Source organism: Camelus dromedarius, chromosome 14 (genome assembly GCF_036321535.1).
Source record: "Camelus dromedarius isolate mCamDro1 chromosome 14, mCamDro1.pat, whole genome shotgun sequence".
NCBI classification, from domain to species: domain Eukaryota; kingdom Metazoa; phylum Chordata; class Mammalia; order Artiodactyla; family Camelidae; genus Camelus; species Camelus dromedarius.
The window spans coordinates 40,825,464-40,850,346 of record NC_087449.1 but is presented as its reverse complement, the minus strand read 5'-3'; the positions used below and the strand labels follow the sequence as shown (position 1 = coordinate 40,850,346).

Here is a 24,883-nt window from a genome sequence, read left to right as displayed (position 1 = left end):
TCTCTTCATCACTTATTCTGTTCTAGCCACAAATATGCAAGACAAGTCTCCTGCCTTGGCATTTCCTGGATTCCCTCTGCTCAGAATGCTCATCTTCCACCTATCCAATGTATGGCTCATTCCATCACTCTTTCAGGTCTTCATTCAAATGAAGCTCTCCCTGGCTACCTTATCTAAAATAACACATATCCCTTATTTCCTATACCACTTCTCTATTTTATTTTTCACCTTAGCCCTTATCATTGTCACTATCTAACATACTTCTTATTTTATTAACTGTCCCTTCACCAAAATGCAAGTTCTGTGATTACATGATTTTTATCTGTTATGTTCACTACTGTAGCCCAGCATTTAGAATAGCTCCTGACAATACATTAGGTGCTCAATATGCTGAATAAATAATTGATACAGCTAGCTGCAACAACCAGTGTAACTGGCAGGTACTACTATCAACACTTCATATTCTAGTCCGAAAGATTTCAATTATCAGATTAGATTTAGGTTATTTTTTTCAAACTGTGCTGTGGGAACTGCAATAATCCTTTAGGGGCAACTGTGAGGGTAGAACACAGAAGCCTAAGCAAGCAGAAAACTCCCACATTTATCTGTTTTATTCACAGGATTTCACATAAGATTTAATTTGTTAAAAGGATTTAGCAACTTCAAGAAAGATCTAAAGCTGAGTTAAATACAACTTAGTTTCTACTTTTTTACATTTTACCTACTTACTATAAATGAAGATAATCTAGATACTGTGTTAAATCGTCCTTTAGAAAGAGGCTTAAATTACCATCTAGTCTTATTTTAATAATTGCTACAAAGGCAATCAAAAATTACTATGTATTCCCTAATTAAAACAAGTAGAAAGCAGATTAGCTTTTTTTTAAAAAAGGAGTAACAAAGAAGTATAAAATTTTTATCTAATGTACAAGAACATATATAAATTCACTAGTGGAGATTAAGACCCAAATCTCATTACCACAAATATCTCTGTAAACAAAAATCTCTCTCAATCCCACTGCTTAACAAAACAAACTACAATATTTTATTCTGAACCTCACAGTGAAACTGATTCTAATGACTTGACCAGCAAAACTTTTAAAATGTTGTATGTTCCAATAAAGAAAAAAAAGAGCACTCACCTTAATGAAGTTACAGATGGACAAGCCTGTCCATACAAACCCATCTGGCCACAAAGAGAATCTGAAAAGTGAAGAAGAGTTAGTTATCAGATGCTCCAAAGTAAATTAAAGTATAAATCACACTACCATTCTAAAACAGAAATAGAAGGCTAAAAGGTACACCATTATATGAACACATATCCACATGATTAGAAAATGCTACTGAGCAAAAAGGTTTACACTGAGAAGACAGACATACCAGGAAGCATAAGAAAAATAGGCACACTATAACCGTAACATCCAAAAAAGCTCAAAAATTCATAAATTTAACAAATTATTATGCTTATGTTATAGATAGTGTCAAAACTGGTCAGCAGAATCCTAAGGATTCCAGAGAAGTGTCAAGGCTACCAAACAGCCGAGAATGCATGATCCCATTCCCACATAATTTTCTCCCAGCCCATCTACTCTTCAGTCAAAGCAGCGCTGTATTTGTTGGTATTATATACTGGACTTCACTAAGACTTCATCTGAAGAACAGTTCTATTGTTAGTTTTTCTTTTAAAGGTTAAGAATAGCAGTGACAGAAGGAACTTTGTTCAAATTCTAGCTGTGATGCTATGAGCCCTTGAATTTATATAAACTCAGTGAACCTCCATTTCTTCATCTGTAATTTGGGGATAATACCACCTATACGACTATTTATTCATCAGGGATAAACTGCAAGTTTGTCATTAGAGTTAAATAAATCAATGAACAAATGTAAAATTGTCTATTAGCACTACCTGGCACATGGAGATCCCCAAGTGTCCAGTAACAGGAATAAGAGAAGTTGAAATGGATATAAGTGTATATACATAAGCATAACACTGTACTAGTGGAGGAGACTGTGTGTACAACTAAAGAGAACATGTTCACTCTAAAGGGATCAGCTTCAGTTCTAGCCAACTGTTGCTACGCAGGACTGCAAGCCCAGTATTGTAAGAACTTCTAATTTTTCAAGAGATGCAAGATATCCAAAATTTTATTTGAAGTCTCCTGATTTTTATTTTCTAAATACTATGTGGGCCAAAGAAAACACTGGATGTTGTCCCAAGTTTATAACTTTTAATTTAGAGGCTGACTGAATTCCCTGCATCTAATTGTCCCTGCATGCACTGAAGAGAGACAGATACTTCTACTTCTGCCAGAATGACAAGATAAATAGCTTGATTAACATGCCCACTGAAAATAACAAACACTGGACAAAATCTTTAATCTTTATAATCAATAACCTGAAAGAAAATAAAGTATGATCAAGGCCAAAATCCAAGTGAAAGACGGAAACTACGTAAGTATGCATAGTACTGGAACCAGCTTTCACTTACCTTCAGGACATTTTACCAACCCCTTTGAATTTCAGTTTGCAATTCCAAGGCCAACTGGGGCTCAAGGTACAAGAGGTGAAGTCCAAGTGTTACCCGAGAGAATTGGAAGGAACACTTCTCTTTAACCTTGGCACAAAGTGCTGGTGAGGGACTGGAGAACTATGATAGCACTTTAACAGTACCCTGACATTCACAATCATAAGCCGACCCTCACCTAGATTATGGTTTAAAAAGCTTCATACTTAGAATTTTGTTTAGAGTAGTCCTAGAATGGCAATGTCCCCCACCTAGCCTTGACAGAAGTAAATATAAATCTTTTCTGGGGAATCTGCCTTTGATCTAGGCCTGGAAGAATTTCCGAGGATAAATTCCCAAAATAAATAAATTCACAATCAAAAATCACAAAAACCAGAAGGAAACAAGCCATTCAGAGTAAGATACAGCTGAAACATCAATTGGCAGAATCAAAGCCTCAAAGAATCAGATATGGGAATTACCAGACACTTTTCTCCACTGTTTTTTACTTTATGGGTGATTTACCTACTCCTGTACTTCAACTATCTGTATGCAAATGAATCTCAAATCTATATCTCTAGCAGAGATCAATCTCCAGATCTCCAAAAAAAAATCTAACATTCCATGCTGGAAATCCCAAATCTATCATGTCCAAAATTGAATTCATCATCTTTCTTTAACATGTTTCCTAAATGACAGGCCCTTATCTAAGAATAGCTTTCATGTTTCTAGCCTAACTCATTTCTTTTCCTTTGTTGGGGCAGAACACTTCTCTCTAACTCTTGATTTCTATGAGGAATGACTTCTCTAAACACCCCTGGGCTCTTAGCCCACTCCTCACCAAACTTGGTTAGTGGGTAGAGCTAACTTCAGGACTCTACATCCAGGATTCTACAAGGTAGTTATCTGGGTGTTCCTGCTCTGTTGACTCTGACAATCTAGACATCAGGTGCTGTTACATGGTCTAGATTAGGTGGGTAGGGACAGGAGAATGTGGAGAGTTAGCCAGCCCATTTGGCTCTTAAACCTAAACCACATTCTACAGTATTCTACAATACCAGCCTTATTAAAAACAGAGGCAATTCCTACAAAAGTTACCATATGACCCAGCAATTCTACTCCTAGTAGTGTATATGTGTATTTTTACATATAAAAATTTATATATACAATCCCCTTGAGAATACATATATAGAGACATATATATGTATCTGCAGAACTTAAAACGTATGTTCACACAAAAACTTGCACACAAATGTTAACAGCATTATTTATAATAGCCAAAAAGTGAAAATAAACCAAATGAACAGATAAACAAAATGCGGTGTATCTGTACAATATGCATATAATATACAATGGAATATTATTTAGACATAAAAAGGAATGAAGTACTGTTACATGCTAAAACACAGATGAACCTTGAGAGCCTTATGCTAAGTGAAAGAGGTCAGACACAAAAGACCACATATTGTATGATTCCATTTATATGGAATGTTCAAAATAGGCAAATCCTAGAGATGGAAAGTAGATTAGTAGTTGCCGAGAGATAGGGGAATGTGAGAGGGGGATGAGGGCAGAGAGTTATTGCTAACAGGTTTCTTTTTGGAGTGATGAAAATGGTTCTGGAATTAGATAGTAGTGCTAGTTGCACAACCTTGCAAATAAAAACCCTATAGTATAAAGCTATCAACGTTTACATTTTAAAATGGTGAACTTATGATATATGAATTTTTACTACCAACACCCAGGTATCTTTCTAACATACTGTGGCTTCAATGCCTTAGTTTCAGTTTTCTCCATTTCAATTTAGATTACTGTTCCTAAATGGTATCCTGAACCCTAGGCTGGTTAACCTGAAAAACAAATATGCCAATCTTCTTCTCCCTACCCAGGTAAATGGTCAGCAACATGGAACCCTTACAAAAGAAGGCTAAGGTTCATAGTGAAATCAGAAAAATCTCAAAGTGTCCTCCAAATTACAAAAACACATTTCTGAAGCCAACTATAGTTGAACCCAACTATATTATATTAATTCATTCAATTACATCCAAATTTTATACAGCTTAAGTTGATGCCAACAGAACCTACTTAACAGCATTTTCTCCAAGTCCTTTGAAAATTAACATGTAAGAAAGTTTGTGTAGAATGACACAGAGTATAGGTAGTAAAAACCAGGCATTCACTTATAGGTATGCTCCAACAGAAACTACTGTATTATATCCCATTACTAACAGAAGAATATAGATTCCTTTTAATACAAGTAACCTTCGAGTATATATTAAACTGATTTACAAACTATTCACATTTAGGAAGCAACTAACAGTTGTATAACAATACACTACTTGAGAGTAGGTGGTGAAACTGGACTAAGTATTTTGAAAAAGCTCCCAAGTAATTCTTATGAGCTCTTCTCTCCTCTCTCCCACTGTATAGAGATGTAACAGTTTATAGTTTACAAAGAACTTACAAGATTAATGACCTTGAGTCAAGACCTTGACTGGAATCCCAATTTGACCCTGGGTATACTGTTAACTTCTGAGGCTTAATTTCCTCCTCTATTCAAAAGGGAAATTTAATGCCTCAGTTACTGTGATAGTAGTCTGAATGAAAGCACCAGCATAACACCAGATAAAAGTAAGAATTAAAAGTTTGTTGGAAATAAATGCTTTGGCATTAGAGGTAAAGAGATTATTCTTTTTTTTTTTTTAATTTTGTACTCAGCTCTATCTTTCAAAAGACGTGAAAGTGAAAAATTCACTAATATCCATGAAGGAATAATCCCTTTGAATCAGGTTACTTGACTCAACATTGTGAATTGTTTTACCATTAGTCACAGGTAATCATTAAAGCAGTCATGGAAATAACCTGTGTCTTAATCAGCCTGAACAGGAAAAATCTGCCAGAGGAAAGAGTAAAGGGAAAAGAATCCTGTTGAGTGAGTAGCAATCAGCTACTCTGTAGCAATCAGCTACAGGGAAGGTAGTGGTGAAGCTAGAGCTAAAAATTAAGAACTGGGGGTCACATGCTCTAAAAAAGCAATCAAAATCACGTGAGAATGATCAGTTCACCATGGAAATGTTAGAAGAAAAGAGGCCAAAACTTAAATTTGGATAACTCTAATAGATAATTAAAAGAGGAATTCGTTTTTCAAAAAAACTGGAGAAAACTGTATTGAAGATAGCAGCAAGTGATATGATAGGGAGAAAGGCAATAGTGTTACACATAGATTAAGACGGACATAAACTGAAAAGACACTATTGGCTTTTAATAGAGGGTGTGTTCTGTAGACTAGTGAGAGCAAAAATTAGATTGCAAGGTCGTTAAGAATTAGGAGTGAAAGCAAAATAAGAGTTTAGCTACAAGCTATACAAAATGAAAATAAATGTAAAGTGCAATAAGGTCAGAGAGGAACAGATTAAGAAATCAGAAAAAGTGAAGAATATGTCAGAAAGCTCATCATGCTGTATTCCCATTATACTGTTTTATTCTTCATAGCTTTTATATTATATTACTTTTGTTTTACTGTGTGTTTCTCTCCCACTAGAATGCAGATAAAAGTTTGTTTCATTCTGTTATATCCCCAAATCCTGGTGAATCGTCTATAGTCATATTTGTTCAATGAATGAATAAACAAGGTTCCTCAAGAGTTGGAAAAAGAGAGTAAACTTAAAATAAGAACTATTAAGATCTAACCAAAAACTCACCAAATCTTTTAAATATAGTCTTAGTATCCATTACTTCTCTCTGCTTCCAAGCAAGTAATTTTGGACCAATCCACGGTTAGAAGAGGAAGTTAGGTATCCAGAAAAAAAAAAAAAAAATATATATATATAGGACCTTTACAACTTAATAATAAAAAAGACAACCCAATTTAAAAATGGGCAAAGACAAAGATTTGGAGGTATAGCTCAGGGGTAGAGTATTTGACTGCAAAAAAACAGGCAGAAATTTGAAAAGACACTTCTACAAGGAAGATATAAAAGCATCCAATAAGATATGAAAGATATTCAACATCATTGGTCATCAGGAAAATGCAAAACAAAAACCACAGTGAGATACCACTTCACACCACCTAGGATGGCTATAATCAAAAAGAAAGACAGTAAGAAATGTTGCAAAGAGGTGGAGAAATTGAAGTTCTCATACACTGGTAGTGGAAATGTAAAACAGTACAGCCACTTTGGAAAACAGTTTGGCAGTTTGTCAAAAAGTTAAACATAGATTAACCATATGACACAGCCATTCCACTCCCAGATATGATACCCAAGAAATGAAAACATACATCCACAGAAAAATCTGTACACGAATATTCATAGCAGCATTAAATCATAACAGCAAAACAGTGGAAACTATCCAAATGCCTATTAACTGATGAATGGATAAATAAGATGTTATAACCATACAGTGGAATGTTATTTAGCAATAAAAAGGAATGGTACAGGCTACAATATACATGACCTTTGAAAACATGCTAAGTGAAAGAAGGCAATCACAAGACTATATAGTACATGATTCTATTTATAACAAATTTCTAAACAGACAGATTTATATTAGTAGTTAGATTATGGATTGGTTGGTAGATTAAATTAGATTAGTAGTTTCTTAGGGCTGGGGGGACAGGTAAAGAGAACTGACTGCTATTGAATGTGGGGTTTCTTTTAGAGAGAGAGGAAAATATTCTGTAAGTAGACTGTAGTTAATGGTTATACTACTCTACGAATGTTTTTTTTTTAAAAAAAACACTGAATTTTACTTGAAATGGGGGAATTGTATGGTATGTGAATTATATCTCAATAAAGCTGGGGGGTGGTTTAAAGAGCAAGTTTAAGAATCATCACACGCAAACAGTCTCTTGTTCTGTTAAGTTCCTGCTTCTTCACTCACTAGTACCACAGGGGTCACCCCGACTCCACAAACTGGAAGAAGGGGAGAGTAAAAGTAATGACTTCACCAGAAAGCAACCCTACTACAGCAATTAGTTTGAAATCTATAACCCTTGAACCATTACTAGTTCCGGAAAGCCTCTTTTCTGGTGGGCTCCACCAATTCCAAACCATACTGTTTATTATACACTCATATATACATCTGTATAAACCCTGAAAAAATTCTATAGGAAATCACTCTATACTATCCACATATCACCTACTTAGGCTATACCCCTCTCTTACCAAACACAAGACTATGGCCAGGTCTTGTTATTCTCTAATAACAGAAGATGAAAAAAAGCATGCCAACCAACAACCAGCTTCAGCTTTATAAGACTGTTTTATGAGTAGAAAGTGTAAGTCTGAACTGCCTCTTTACCCTCCTTAGTTTAGGACTGGTGTCAATAAAACAGGTGGTAAATGTGGGGGAGGGGAGCTTCTTGGCTAAACATCACAGAGCTGTAACATCTTCCAAACCCCAAACCTTACTTCCTGCAATTTATGTAAACAGATCACAGGCCACCCTCTTTAGACGAAATCACAACCCAAGCAAATAACACAGGATTCTATTTCTGGGTCTGTCATTAACTCATTGGATAATCCTGAAACTTCAGTCTCTCTACTCTGCTCAGTAACTTAGCCACAATTTCTGGTCCCAAAATCAAATCATGTAGTCTAATAAAGAACTTTTCCCCAATGTGTAGATTTTTTACGGAAAATCTGACAAAGATATATGACATTAAATGACATATTTAAATCACCTTTAATGAATACACATGAGATATGAAGAATTCAAAAGACTGTTTATTGCAAAAATGTTGAACTCTTGCATTTTAACCTTTAAAGGTATTCACTAAACAGAGAGAATAAACTTTCAGAGGGCTGAAGAGTTTTAACGCTTTAATTTAAGCTCAGTTATATTTAGAAAACCAAGATGCCACCTCTCTGGATCCATATCTTTATCTTGGGCATTTGATTCATGTGTTCTGCCTGGTGTAATTCAAAGAAATCCTACCAAATCCTTGAAACATAAATTGAACATATCAGAATACATATATCAGAATATACTGTCAGAGGAATGACATGCTGTACTACAACTGAAAATACGGTCAACTATAAACTATAGTCTTCACTGCTAGAGCTGTTTAACAAAATAAGAATTACCTGTCTGGTCCCCAAAGTCAGTCTACAAAACACTGCCAACATCATAAGAATCACTTCTATACCATTCCAGGAAATCCTGACTTAAGAGTCTAGGGTGAAACCTAGGGAATCTATTGATTAAAAGTATAAGGCGATTCTGACACACAGCTTAATTCAAGAACTATTGGTTTAAGATAGAAGGTTTCATATCATTTGCCAGTTACACTCGCTAGGTAGTGCTGCCTGAAGTGCTACACTGAGACGGTCATGTCTAAAAACAAGAAATTAATAGTCAGCAATAGACATTGTGATGGGGAAGTGGTAAAATGCAAATCATGTATCTGTTGTCTGTGATTTAGAACACTGAATGGGCTTTTTTTATTTATTTATTTAAAGGAAGCTTTCTTAACTGGCAGAAGCTCTGTTTCTGGGAAGGTGGTAGGCAGCAACAATAGGCCTAATGGCTTATGTGCCGGGACTCTCCAAAAGTAATTTTTTTTCAATGGAGGTCCTAGGGATTGAATCCAGGACCTCATGCATGCTAAGCATGCACTCTACCACTGAGCTATACTCACCCCCCCAAAAGTAATTACTAAGCTTCCCAATATTACACAGAAAAACACAACATCTTTCTTCTCAATGTTTATAATTTTGAGAAACAAAAATTCTACATGATAAATTTGGTTTAAAAAAAAAAAAAAGAGGATGTTTGTGCCTTGAGGAGTTAGGTGAAGGTGAAAGCTAGTAGAAGCATCAAGTGCCAGGCCAAAAACAGTATAGTTTGGATTAATTCAAGAGGAAATTAACTGTGGGACATGAATACAGTAATATACTAAGAAAAGTCCACTGACAGCATTTTCCAGGAAAATAAATGGGAGGCTATATAATCAAGGCAATTTAGGCAAATAATCTGTTTATATTGTTTCTGTATGCAATTCTCTCTGCCACTTGATTGCAGGCTCCTAATAGGCCAGGTATATGTCAAATTAACCTTTCTACCTCCCACAATGCTTAGCACATGTTTTGTACATAATATTTCAAAATGTTTGCTGAACTGCTATAAAGGAAGGAAAACTCTTACAGCTATTTCAAAAGGAACAGTAACAGAACTTGGTATAAAGACATGAAGGGTCAGAGAAGTGGACAGAATGAAATTATGCAAAAGAGGAGGGAACTGTTTTAGGTTAAAAGAGACTAGAAACATAACTAAATCTAATATGTAGATCTTGCCTGGATCTTGATTCAGTTAAAAACCAACTGTAAAGACACTTTTAAATAATCAAAGATATTTTATTATGGACTGGACATTAGATAGCATCTAGGAAATATTGTTCATTTCATTACATACAATAACGGTATGTGGTTATATAAGAAAATGTCCATATTTTTTAGAGATACATACTGAAGTTTATAGGGGTGAAAAACAATGTCTATGATTTTCTTTAAATACTTAAGCAAAACAAAAACGAAAAAAAGACAGTTGAGGTATATATGGCAAATAGCTTAATAATGGCTGAATCTGAGATGGATATATGGGGATTCATTATATATATATATTAGTTGAAGTACAGTCAGTTTACAAAGTTGTGTTAGTGTACAGCATGGTGATTCAGTTATACACACATACATATATGGTATTCATCATATTTTATCTAGTTTTGAAGTACACTCAGCAGCTCAGTTGGACTTTCATGTTACTCCAGCATTACACAATTAATTCTTTTTCTTTTCTTTCTCAGATTTCAGGAAGCTTAAGAATGACTAGTACTTCTGAGAAAACAGCCTAGACTCAATCAGAAGAAAATAGACATTCATTTGTTAGCTCTGCTAATAGGGAAATCTCTCTAAATCTACTCAAAGAACTTCTTGTAAATTAATATGAGAACTGAACAGGAGCCAAGACAGTGACTCAGCTGCTAAAAAGAAACAAAATACAATCTTAGGCTTCATTAGAAGAACAGTTTCTAGATCAAGGAGGGTAGCAGTCCCATTCACTCTTCACTGGTTAGTTCACAACTGGAGTATTGTGTTCTGTTTTGAGTACATTTTAAGAATATTTACAAGTTAGAATGCTTGCAGGGAGAGATATCAGACTGGTGAGGAGTTTAGAAACCCAATGTCAAATGTAGAGATGACTGAAGAAAATGGGTGTGTTTAGCTTGAAGAAAATACTTCCCAGCCTTCCATGTCACCTCTGCCAGAGTCCCCAGTGTAACATTTTCCAGAGGACTTCAAGAGTTGTTAGTGGGCAATCCATAATCAAAGAAGTCTGAGTAAAGCACTTTTTCTTCTCTAAAAGACTTATCAAGGGTTCAATATCCTAAAGTGCTTTATGACTCTTTAAGATGTTCAGTACTTCCCAAATGTGACCATTCATTCAATCAACAATTATTTACTGAGTCCCCATCATCTGCCAACATTCCTACAGGTGCTAAGAATACAACGAAGAACATTTTTAATATCCCTGAGGATAGTTTGTGAAACAGCTAAGCTGGGCCTCTTCTTACTCCTCTAACTTGCACTGTACTTCCTCATCTCTAGGTTTTTGATCATGATTTCAGCCTAGACTGCTCTATCACTAATCTTAATTCAAACATTATTGCCTCCAAGTAGCTTTCCTGATCATCATAAGCAAAAACAATCTTTTCAACAAACCAATGACTCTTTCTCTGTATCAGTTCTTTGAGAACCAACTATGCCTCTTAATTACCTTTGGATCTCTCACAATGCCCAGGACCATGTCTTGCATGTGTAGGTGCTCAAGAAATATTTGCTGAATGAATAATCACATTCAAATATTTAAAGGGTTATCCTGTTAAAGAAGGCAAACTAGGTCTCTAATGAACTACAGAGAAGAACTATGATAAAGAGATGAAGTTAGTAGCAAATTTTGCCTCAATTAGAGCTAACAATAAACAGGCTACCTTAGAGTTTCCAGTGCCCACAGGTGTTCTAAGAGTAGCCCAATGACTACATATCAAGTGTTTTAGTAGGATAACTTGCTGGCCTGAATAAAAGATCAACTCTTAAGAGTCTAGGAACTACTATATGTCTATATATATTATATATACACTAGACAAAAGGTAACTTTTGATACATTATAATGCAGCAATACTAAAAATCTTAAAATTAAGCTCAAACATGAAATGTCCTTTCATTTACTAGTACAGTTGATCCTTGACAAACGTGGAGGTTACAAACGTGGAGGTTAACCTGAATATAACTTATAGTCTGCCCTCCATATCTGCAGTTCCTACATAGTAGTAGTCGTCACTATGGAAAAATATCCACGTATAAGTGGACCTGTGCAATTCAAACCCCTGTTGTTCAAGATCAACTATACAGAGGATAAAAGACAGAAAGATACCACCTCCATCCTAGAAGAGTCATACAAGGTTTCTTAATTATGCTCCTGATACAAATCTGTATACTGGGGTCACCAACTTCAATAAGAAATGCTCCTTAGATAAGGAAATTCTTTAGATCAGTGATTTTCAATATTTTGCAATCAGAAAAATAATTATGACGTCATCAGCTCTTCTTAACGCCATCTAGTCACACTAGCAAAAGCATTAAGTTCTTCAAACAAGGTAGTCATGCTGCCTTTTAGTTAAAAACTAGAAAACAGAAGAAATCCCAGGATACCTCCATATGCCTAGGATATCTCTGTGATGTCTCTCCCAAACTAAAACTGTATAGCCTTTACTGGAAGGACCCTATCTGTTACTTGTGTCTCCAGCATTTAGTACAGTGCCCAAGACCTAACAGATGGTGAATAAATGAGCAAACAAATGAGAGAAACTAATGAGTCCAATGTCCCTGGATGAAAACAAGTACCTTAAAGAATCACTTAATAATTTGGTTTTTCTTATTAGAAACCCACCAAGGAAATGGAAGCAGATGAGAAGATCCTGAAATTTAGTTTTCACTATAAGTCAAAGTGCTATTTTTAGGTCATTCACTGATAAGTAATTACTGTAAGTAAACCTAAGGCTTGGTTGCTTCTGGGGGACTAAAACTAATTTATTAATCAGCATAGCTAAATGATCAATTTCTAATGCAAAGAAAAATCCAAAACACTCAATACACCCACAACTTGACCTATAAGATTATAATCAAATATTTTATGAAACTGATTTATTAACATAACTGCCTAGAAAGCAAAATACTTTGATAGCACCAAGTGTTTAAACTACTCTTCAGAAGTGCTGTGATTCATGTTTTTCCAAATTTTCATTTGAACCATAAAAATCATACATGTTTTTTTTTAGTTAAAAACTAGGAAATACAAGACTATAAAAATGATATATGCTCACTATAGAGAACTTAGAAAATATAAACAGGTTCAAAGGAGAAAATAAAGACCACCCATTGTGATGCTTTCTTTCCCAGTCTTTTCTCCTGTGGAGTTATAACTTCTTTATATACTATAATTCTTCCTACCCAATGGACAAGAGACAATAGAGTCACACTATGGCAGTAACCTCAGTAGAATCATGTTCCAGGTACAATTTCTCAGCCTCTAAGTTTAACAGATCTCTATTTTTTTTTGTATTTTATTTATTTGTATCATTTTATTTTATCTTAGTAGGGGAAGGTAATTAGGTTTATTTATTTTTAGAGGAGGTACTGGGAATTGAACCTAGGACCGGATACATGCTAAGCATGCACTCTACCACTTGAGCTATACCCTCCCCCATAGATCTCTAAATTTAAACTTCCATAAAATAAGACCAAATCCGTTATTTAGTAATCCTTAAAAGTTTCCCTTCTGATTCTTCTCCTTACCTCCAGAATTTACAAAGACAAAGAATGCAGGGTCAAGTGAAAATACATCCAACAATTGAAAATGGACCCAAAATTTACGAGGGAAGTTGATCCTAACAGTTTTATGTCCCCTTGTCTGCGATTATCACAAGACAAGTTCTGCTCCAAGTAACCTAGGTCCTTTGGGGACCTTAACCTTTATTTTCTACCTCAAAAATCCACGTATGTTCTTCATAAAAACTCTGTCAGTCTTCTACTAAAGAGTACAAGACTAAAAACAGAACGCAGGACCTAGGCTTCTGTCTCTGCTCTACTACTAAATAACTAAATAACCGTAAGTCAGTCTTAGTTTGTACCTCATTTTCTCCATTTGCCACTAGAAATATTACTTGCCTTACCTATATTACGGGACTGCTATGAGGCTCCAAAATCCAACAGATCAGAGAAAAAGCTTTTCAAAAAGCATTATTCAAATGCAAGGCGGAAATCTTTTCAAAACACATATCCTATAATAAACATAAAACATGTCTTCCCCTGACATACCAAGATGCCATTTCTCATGGTGATTACTACCTACATACACCCATGTGGGACAAAACCCACAACAGCTCCTTACACAGGGTAGACAGGTAAAGCATGTCACAGATTCACAGACCCAATCACACTAGCAAAAACTGATGTCATATATTGTTTACCTCCAGCCATAACAGTCTACTCCATCTTCATTCAGAAGAGTCAAACAGTATATTTGACTACTACGTCTGCAAGTAATTTCCCAAAGTTCTACAGCCAAGCCACAGATACTTTTTAGTTCTTTTTAATAATTTAGTAAGCATCCATGTAGACAACAGCCACAATCTAGGATCTTAATATTTTTACCATACTGTACCTCTTTCCCAATCTCATCTCTCGGTAAGCAAACAGAATTTGAAATTGTCATTAATGAGTTCTAGCAGTCTTCCCCACCTCACCCATTCTCTCATAGATCTATGTTTCATAGTAAGGCCAGATCTCAACCTTAGAAAAAGTCAATTCCAACTTCCAAGATCTTTAATAAGGTCACATCAGCAACACACTTCACCATACTTTACGAATCAATCAGAAGATCCATCTTATTTCCTTCACACCACTGCACCACTGGGCAGGACTCTGTCTAGGCAGAATTCATTCACAGCTTTTAGTTTTGTACTCCAGGTAAAATTTTTAGCTAACTATTTACAATAACCAAAACATGAAAACAACCTAACCGTCCATCAACGGATGAATGGATGAAGATGTGGTATATAGATACAATGGAATATCACTCAGCTATAAAAAATTAAATAATTCTATTTGCAGCAACATGGATGGACTTAAAGATTATTATATTAAGTGAAGTAGGTCAAAGACAAATATACAGTATCACTTAAATGTGGAATCTAAAAAAAATACAAATTTTATTTACAAACTAAAAACAGACTCACAGACAGAAAACAAATGATGGTTGCCAGGGGGAAAGGGCAGGGGCAAATTAGGGGTTTACTATACATAAAACAGATAAACAGCAGGGACCTGCTGTGTAGCACAGGGAACTACATTCAGTTTCTTATGGTAACATATAATGGAAAGGAATCTGAAGAAAAAATATGTATGTATGTATATGTATAGCTGGATCCATTTGCTGTACACTTGAAACTAGCATTGTAAATCAACTACACTTCAATAAAAAATAAAAATTTTTTAAAAAACCCAAACTTTAGCTAAAACTCAGTTTACTGGTAAAGTCTCCTTCAGACACAGGGTCATCCTAGAATAACTGGTCAACTCTTTAATGGAATCCATGATCTTCTTTACATATTATTTGAAAATAATGAAGAAACAGCCAATGCTACAGTTTAAATGCATGTGTCCCCCCAAAATTCATATGCTGAAATCCTAACCACGCAAAGATGATGTTATCAGGAGGTGGGGTCTTTAAGAGGTACTTAGGTTATGAGAGCAGAGCCTTTGTGGATGGGATTAACCTCTTAAAACAGGCTTCAGAGGGATCCCTTGTCTTTTCCACCATGTGAGGACATAGCAAGAAGGCACCAGCTACAAACCAGGAAGGGGGCCCTTATCAGAAGGAGACCATGCTGGCCCTTGGTCTTAAGACTTCCCAGCCTCTAGAACTGTAAGCAATAAATTTCTGTTGTTTATAAGTTATCCAGTTGGTATATTTTGTTATAGCAGCCCAAAGACAGCCAACATGCTGGGTTTCTACAGACTGTAAAAACTCCCACCCAAGGACTTCCCTCACCTCCAAATAGTTAGCATTCAAACCAGAAGAGTTCTCTAGAACTATGTTCTAAGAAGAGTTCCTCTTATCCCACCCCATAACAGACTATTTTACCTCCTTATGATGGGAAATAAGTCAGACAGGGCAGTATTAATGTAGGTCTGATTATACCAAAATGAAATCACTTTAGATTTACAGTAAAATTCTTAGAGCAATCAGTGTGGTTTAGTAATCATTAGCAACTAAGTTGATTAATAGTGTCAGAGTAAGAGTTCTTACTGAATACAGTCCTAATGATCTTTTATTACATTCACATTTATCATATATTTTATTGTTACAGTACTAAAGTTTTACATCATGAGTCTCACTGACTCTCTCAGCTATCTTGTCTCAATTCTATAGAAAATAATCACTTTGAAAGACATTGCATTCTCAGGTTATCAGTTGATATGTCAAGTAAAATAGCAGCCGAAGGTACCTAACTACAAAAGGTTACTTAAAATAAGTAGAATGCCATTGTTATAAATACATCTGGCTCCGTATTACAAAGCTATTTCCATAATCCAGCAGATGGCCCACAGTAATAATGCCTTGCTGATCTAGTTATAACAAATTCTATTAAATCCAAAATCCTGTATAGCAGATGCCTTTTCCAATTTCAGTGTAAGTCAATCTCTTTAACCAAAACACTGTGCCTTGGTTCTTGTTATCTGTGCACTGAAATCCTGTTATGCCAATTAAGATGGTCAAATTTTTTGACAGTTGTTAGAAAATTGCACTGTGGTGTTTTCTGAGTTTTGGGGTTGAGGAGGCAAAAAGTACTTGCATCCAGGAGTGAAAGGCTAACTGTTCAAAATGGAAAACAAAAATTCACAGTTAAAGGAAGGCTGAGAGGTAAAAGTAAGCTTTAGCTGTCTCAAGCCAGTTTCTGAATAGTGTCAATGTGGAAAGCTAAGTGACTAACAAAGCTGACAGTGAAGAGTACTGAAAATAACACAATTTTTGAGTTAAGAGGCTATTAGCAGAGACAAAAAAATGTACCTGGATGCTTAAACAACACATACCTGTATACTGAGGTATTAGATTCATATTTAAAAGAAACATGGACGCAATTATCAACTTAATTTTGCTGTTTGTTTCCCCACCTATATTCCAAATCCAATCTTCATATTCTGATCATGCCCTTACTTGAAACATTACCCTCTATTAACTCATAACACAGTAATAGCGCAGTACAGTGATTAAACGCCACTGAGTTCTGAAAAGACTGCAGGGGTTCAAATCCTGGCTCTTTCCATCCCAAGCTACATACTCTTGGGCAAGCTATTTAACCTCTCTGTGCCAGTTTCCTCATCTGTGAAATTTTGATAATAATAAAACCTATCTTTTAGCGTTATTGTGGGGATTATATGAATAATAAATGTAAGGTACTTAGAACATTTTTGTGTCCATTGTAAGGCCTCAGAAAATTTTATCTATTATTATTATCACTACCACTATCATCATCATCACATTAAACTCCACTGAAGTTCCCCCCAAAAAGGCAGAAATATGAAATGACTTATCTAAATCACAAACAAGTGACAGAATGTGATAAGAAAAGACTCATTTTAAGTCCCAAAGATTAAACATTAAAAGTTACTGATTCCCTGAGTAAGGGGATCTTCCAACCCCTCTAATTCTCCAGGGATTCACATTGGGATCCTTTAAATCAGAATAGCAGCATAGAGAAGTGGAAACAGCAATGGACACAGACTAAGATGATCTAACTGCTCCATCACTGACTTAAGTATTCAACCTTGGGCAAGTCACCTAACTTAAACTTCAAATTGTTCACCCTAAAAAATGCTATGCCTACATCACAAGTTGTCATGTGATCAAATGAGATAAGAAATGAGAAAACATGTAAAGTATAAACACATTATATGAAGGTTCAAGAGCCATATCTTGCTCATCTTTATATCCCCAATGCCTAGCAGAACGCATAGTAGAGATTATAATCGAAAAGCCATGAGAGGGATGAAGTTGGCAAGCTGAGGACTAAAATGAAGATAGGGAAGGGTTTTTAAAGAAAAAGAAATCCAAATGTCCTGATAAACAGATAAATAAAAGGTGGTATAGCCATACAATGGAATACGCAACAATAAAAAGGAATGAGATACTGATACACATTACAAAAATGGATAACCCATGAAACACTACGCTAAGTGAAAAAAGCCAGACACAAAAGACCACAGGTTGTATGATCCCATTTATACAAAATATCTGAATAAGCAAATCTATAGAGATGGTAAATAAATTAGTGGTTGTCTAGGATTAGAGAATGAGAGGGGAAGTGGAGAGTGACTGCTAATGGGTAAAAAGACTTCTTTTGAGATAATGACTGTGGTGATGGCTACACAATTTTGTGAATATACTAAAAAACCACTGAACTGTATACTTTAGATGAATGAATTGTATAGTATGTGAAGTATGTCTCAATAAAACTGTTTTTAAAAAAGAATATGAAGAAAAGTTTGAGAGAATCTTATAGTATAAAATCACTGGCTTTAGAATTCAAGTTTTGGGGGTTTTTTTAAAGGAAAGAAGTGAGTTTTCTGATATTTGAGTAGCTCTGACATGTGGACAACAATGAGTCTGGAGGAAGTATTAGGAGAAAATACTAAGAATTACCACACCAGACCATAATAACTCTACAAAGCCTTCTGTGGAAAACAAATTTGGCATCTATCCATACCTTTCCTTTCAAATTCTCTCTAAAGTTACAAATTACCTCCCGGTCCTAGTTCAAGTCTTCTCATCATGATCACTATTTCTGAACTTTGAGACTACACTTGATACTGACAACCACTCTACCCTTCCTATACCTGGCTTCTATGGCACTGATTTATTTCCTGGTTCTTCTCAGAAAGCTTTACCTATTACCCTGTAATGCTACCCACAGTTCCAAACCTCAAAGCTCTTCCACCATCACGATACTAACCCCCCAACATTCATCTTCTCAAATGCTTTTTACTACTATCTACAGCCCTGGTCAGTGCACAATCTACATTTCATCTCTGTTCATCTTATAGTGTTGTAAAACAGGATTACTCTATTCTTTTTTTTTTTTTAATTTTTAAAGTTTTATTGTGGTATGATTCCTGTACACTAAACTACACATATTTCGGATGTACAATTTGATGAATTTTGATAGATGTATACACCAATGAAACCACTACCACAATCAAGATACCTAACATTTCCATCACTCCCCAAGAGGTGCAATTTTTGAATTTCCAATTTATCCCTTTCCATCTCCTTTACCCCCTGGTAATCATAAGTTTGTTCTCTATGTCTGTGAGTTTGTTTCTGTTTTGTAGATAATTTCATTTGTGTCCTTTTTTTTTAATTCCACCTATAAGCGATATCATACAGCATTTTTCTTTCTCTGTCTTACTTCACTTAGAATGACAATCTCCAGGTCCATCCATGTTACTGCAAATGGCATTTTATTCTTTTTTATGGCATTCCACTGTGTGTAGATAGGTAGATAGAGAGCCTCCACATCTTCTTTACCTAGTCATCTTTCAATGGACATTTGGATTGTTCCCATGACTTGGCTATTGTAAATAGTGCTGTTGTGAACACTAGGGTGCATGTCTCTTTTTGAATTGTATTTTTCTCCAGGTATATGCCCAGGAGCGAAACTGCTGGATCATATGGTAAGTCTATTTTTAGTTTTTTAAGGAACCTCCATACTGTCCTCCATAGTGGCTGCACCAATTTGTATTCCCACCAACAGGGTAGGAGGATTCCTTTTTCTCCACACCCACTCCAGCATTTATCATGTGTAGACTTTTTAATGATGGCCATTCTGACTGGTGTGAGGTAGTATCTCACTGTAGTTTTGATTTGCATTTCTCTAACAAGTAGTGATGTTGAGCATCTTTTCGTGTGCTTGTTGACCATCTTATGACTTCTTTGGAGAGATGTCTTTTTAGGTCTCTGCCCATTCTTTGAGTTGCTTGGGGTTTTTTTGTTTTGTTTTGTTTTTTAATATTAAGGTGTATGAGCTGTTTGTTTATTTTGGAAATTAGTCCCTTGTAGGTCATATCATTTGCAAATATTACTCTACTCAATTCTTGATTATCTTCACTAAAGCTGGGAAGCAGTCATGTGGCTCAACCAAATTAATTCCTATACATTTTTTCCTTTTGAATAGACCTGTTTTTCTAAATATTTTGCTTAGATTAATACTAAACTAGTCTGCTTCCAGAGGCAAGCCAGCAAGGAGAAAAGGCTATTAGGAGTGGCAAGAGACTAAACTTTTACTGAATAATTGATTGTACACAATCTAGTGTTGACCATACTGACCTTAGCTCATTTTCCTTCACAGTGATACTTTAATTTCCTCGTTATTATCAGCCATTCTCCCAAGATTCTAGGCTTTAAGATTCTAGGCTCTAATCTTTTAATGTTTAATTTGCTTTCTTCCCTTTGCACACACTCAATCATCATTAAGTTCAAATTAATTTTTACTCACACATCATCTTATATATTCCACACACTCTCTCATAGGACAGTATAATTTAATGATATTTAATGATTAAATGCATAAGCTCAAAGGCAAGACTGCCTGGATTCAAATCATGGCTCCGCTGGTTATTCTCTATGGGATTTGGAGGAAGTTACTTAACTTCTCTGTAACTCAGTTTCTTCATAGTAATTAATTAAGACTTTATTACAAAGATTTTGAGTTAAACACACGTAAAGAGCTTAGAACAATATGCCTGGCATGCAGTACTCAATAAATGCTAGCAATTATTTTATTCCCATAATCTCTTTTATCTCAGACCCCCGATCATCTTATTCCTAAAATTCCCCAAGAGCCTTCTAGTCAGTCTCCCTACTCCAAGACACTCAACTAATAACAAAAATCTTCTTCACAAACAAAATACATCACCTTATGCACATATCTTTAGAACCCACTGTAGTACCTCATCAAACTAAACTCTATATCCTTGATAAGGTCCTCCAGCAATACCCACTCACAAAGCCAAAACTCGTTTTTTACTGTTATTCACCAATACAGATTCTCTATGTCAATCAAGTTGCTTGATATCTTTTGTACATTGCAACTTCCATGTCTTTGCAAGTACCCCTTCACTCTCCTGGAATATATCTCTTCCCCTCTGAAAATTTCAACTTTTCCAAAACTCATTTATACCTTTGACTTTAGTTGCACTGTTATCCCAACCAGGAGTTTGATCCTGCTTGGAATTATGAATGATGCACATTACGTGTTGTTTCCCCCACCAGAAGTTGAAGCATTTGAAGAAACCACATATTTTATTCCTTATGTCTCTTCAGACAGACTACTTCACACATAGCACAGTATTTTGCAGAAGTACATAAATGATGACTGACTAAATAAATATGCCTCAGAATGTATCAGAACAACATTCTCTTATTTTCCACTGCCCCGCCCATACTTAGCATGGTGAGGACAGATAGAATCTGTATTTAAATATTTTTATTTTACACTGGAGAATATACTAACAACTGTACCAGATAAAATAGAAATATACATATATATACTCAAAGAGAATGGACATGTGAAAAATAAATCAAGAAAAAGTGAGAATGCTGGCCATTATGGAACCTAAAAAGTGACTGCAAAATATCAAAACTTTTCATTTCACCTAACTAATGAACCAAAAAGAGCCAAAATAAACACATACTGACCCTATCCAAAAAACCTAATAAAAGCACAAGAAAGTCCCAAGAATCTTCAGCAGCACAAAATCAAGAACAAGATTCACCTTAACGCTAAGAAACACAAAGAGAAAACAGAAATCTAAAAAACTAAAAAATTCAACCACTTGTTTAGATGCCACCCAAACAGAAAAAATGGAGAGTTACTACTTTTCTATAAATATTTGCTAAGATCTAGGGAGAATAAAAGGCTTCTCTCACGATGCCATGGCCTGTTCCCTGTTAAGGGAGTAATCTGTGGTCACAAAAGAGCAAAACAGGAGAAGATGGAAACCTTAACCTGGAAGAGACATTAAGGAAAAAAACTACTCAAAACACGTTTCAAAAACATATTCAAAAAACAAAGAATGCAATGATACTCAACAAAAAAGAGATGGAAACTGATATAAAAGCTCCCACGAAATAAGCGACTCTGAAACTATCTAGGGCTGTCTTTCAAAGTAAAGAGTTATGCATATAACACTACATGACATGCACGCTTGTTTCACTGGCAAACAAAACAGAAAGGAAAAAAAATAAATTTCAGGGAAGATGCCTACCAATCTCTAACTCCCTAGCCAGCCCAACTCAGCTCATTCAGGAATCCAACCAGGAACAGAGACATGGATTGCACAACACAGAAAATAAAAAACTTCGCCTACCACACACACAAAAGCAGAACGAATAAGTGAAAACTATACACCTCAATGCATCAGCAGCTAGAGCTTATTAGTCTGTCTTTAGGATTAAGCAGTAGAGAAAAGGCAAGAGAAGCTACAGGAAGAGGAGGAAAGAGGTCAATGAAACTAAGTTCCCTACTGGTCTCAATTTCAGAGAGTACAAATCTTGCGTTTTCCAGCTGACCAACAGTCGGCCTCAGCAAAGGAAACTGACCCTAACACCTTCCACGCCACCCGGAGGAAATCACAGAGGAAAAACCACTGCGCTCTAACCTCCCTCCTCACCAGCTGCAAAAATGGAGGGGTGGGGGGGTGGGGGAGACACCCTACCACGTGGGCAGGATGCAACACACACAGGACAGCAACACGTCCGCATGAAACGGCAGCCTCTGCCCTAATGCCAGCAAAGGACACGGCGACAGGATGGGTGGGAACGCAGCCCCCCGCACGGACCTCCTCACCCCAAAGGGCGCCCCGGAGGCACGAGGTACTGGCCCCCTAGCCGGCCGAAAAGCACCCGCAAGCTTGAAGGAAAGAAGCTGCATCGTGCCGGGGCAGGGGACTAGCCCATGCCAGGAGCAGGTCACGGAGAGAAAAAGGCCGCCACTGTCCTCAGACTCGGCGCCCCCAGGAACCCCGTCTGGCTCCCCCGGGCCCAGCCTGGGGGAGGGGCAGGAGGCGCGGAGCCGCCGCTTCCCGGCTGAGGGGCAGCAGCAGCTGAGAAGCGCCGCGGGGGAGGGAGGAACCCAGCCCTCGCCGCCCGCCAGGCCTCAGCTCCGGCCCCGGCCCCCTGCCCCGCCCCGCCCGCCGCCCGTCCCGCAGCTCGGCCACGGCTGAGAAGGGAGAGGGCGTCTCGCGGAGAGCAGCCCCTGCCTCTGTCCCGGGAGATGCCCCGGCCCCGCCTCCTCGCCCGCCGCCCCGGCCTGGCCGCTCCGCGGCGGACGCTCACCTCAGGCTGCGCAGGCCGGGACGGCCCGGCCGAGCCCCCGGCCGCTGCGTGCGTCTCCGCCCCCCAGGAAAGGTCCCAACGGTGCCTGGTGCGAGCGGCCGAGGCCCCGAGCAGCGCCGAGAGCGGCGGCAGCAGCGGGAGCAGCCAACATCCGGGGCCGCGCACCCGGAACTACTTCCCGACCCGCTCCCTCTCCCGCCCCCGCAGCCGTCGCCCCCGCCTCCCGCGACGTCGCTGCGCCACCGGCACGGCGTCGGAGGCGTCACGGCCCCCTCCGCAGTCACGACCACGGAACCGCGCTCGGGATCCCTCCGCTGGAACAAGTAGTCCCCTGGAACTCCGAGCCTCTGCCTCCGAGCAGCCGGTACCATCTAGCGGCCAGGAGCTCCGATCGACTTGGAGTTTCCGCACCTTAGAGTGGCGACTGGGTAGTGAGGGCGGCGCGAGCGGTCCTGCTTTGAGGACCGCTGGGACCTCGGCCTTGGACCCTGCCCCGGGGTTCCCGGGCCCCTGTGCTCCGGAGGAATGGAGCCTTGTGACCCACCCCCAACCCCCTGCAGCGCCCTCCAACCCCCTCCACCTCACCTTAGCGACAGGCACCCTTATTCCAGCTTGGCACACCACGGATTCTGCCAGCCCCCACAAAGGCACATTGGACCTTCAGGACACCTCTCCTTCCAAAACGTCATAAGTCCCGGGTTCTAGACCCATCTTTGCCGAGGCCTCTCCCGTGCCTAGCCCTGGTTTCCTTCTTGAAGCAAGGGTGTTGAAATTCTAAAGGCCCTTCTGATTCAAAAGTAGCTGCCCAGGTTATGGTCCTGACTGAAAACAGGCGGAGCGTTTAGAAAGGTAGTTGAGCGACTTGTGAACTTTGGAATTTACTTCTACGTCAGTCTTCACTGATTTCTTTAAAGTATCAGCACTGCAAATCTACCCTGTAATTTCACATTTAATTACATTCAGTCGTATTATTTGCTGTTGCTTCATTCGCATTAGTCACCTAGAGCACCAAGCATGCTTTTGAACTCACAGTAGGTGCTCAATATTTGGATACTCAGATAATTTGTTAGATGAATACTAGGTTGATTGGATGAGATGAAAAGGAGAGGCCTGGTGAATTGACCCCGGGAACCTCTTTTGACGTAATCTCATAGGGATCAGATAAAGACCTCTAATAGTTAAAGAGCTGAGTACCCAACTGCTTCAGCAAACATTGAACACCTGCCGTTTACCAGGCACTTCTAGGCCCTGGGGATTCAAAGGACTCCTATGTTCCTTTTCTATGTAAGACTCTAGCGAGATTCTGAAGATTCAAAGATTCATTCATTCATTCACTCATTCACACAACAAATATTTGCCAATCACTACTAAGGTTATCAGACACTATTTTAGTGTTTGGGATGGATCAGCGAATAGAAGAGCAGGGCGAGGGTGGGAATACCTTTCCCTCCTGGAGCTATCATCCAAGTATGGGGAGAAAGATGATAAAAGTAGCAAGAAAAAAATAGATATGATGTAAGGTGTTTGGCGTTTTGTGGGGGAAAAAAATAGACCAGGGTAAGAGGTATGAGGAAAACGAGGAAGGGGGTGGTTAACATCAACCACTTCTTCATCAATAGTATTTACTTCTGTTGGACCATGTGTTAGGTGCTGGGGCTTCAGGAGAGAATAAACCAAGATTCTGCCTTGGTGGAATCCCCAGCTAGTGGACGCCACATGCCAGGTGCTTTCAGGTGTCCTCTTATTCAGCAAGTCCCTAAGGAGGACTCATGTTCATCTTTACATCTGATGGAACTTGAGGCTCAGAAGAGTTAGAAACTTAAGCCAAGATTCAAATCTCTTGTCTTTCGAGTCCAACTCCCTTTCCAGCTTCACCTCATCTGAGATCTCTTTTTTTTACTGTTTCATTACAGCTCACCTCTTTTG

General features: G+C 37.8%; 1 protein-coding gene across 2 annotated transcripts in view; it reads right to left on the bottom strand.

The window, feature by feature from the left end:
• Positions 1 to 23,139, bottom strand: part of FOXJ3 (forkhead box J3) — a 120,206-nt gene extending 97,067 nt beyond the window's left edge. For both annotated transcript variants that reach the window (XM_031464925.2, XM_064493678.1), the window contains exons 1-2: positions 22,958 to 23,139; positions 1,143 to 1,203 (exon numbers count right to left, since the gene is read on the bottom strand). In XM_031464925.2, the coding sequence (XP_031320785.1) occupies positions 1,143 to 1,186 (44 nt within the window). In that variant the 5' untranslated portion in view covers positions 1,187 to 1,203; positions 22,958 to 23,139. The remainder of the gene's footprint in view (positions 1 to 1,142; positions 1,204 to 22,957) is intronic.
• Positions 23,140 to 24,883: the final 1,744 nt, after the last annotated feature.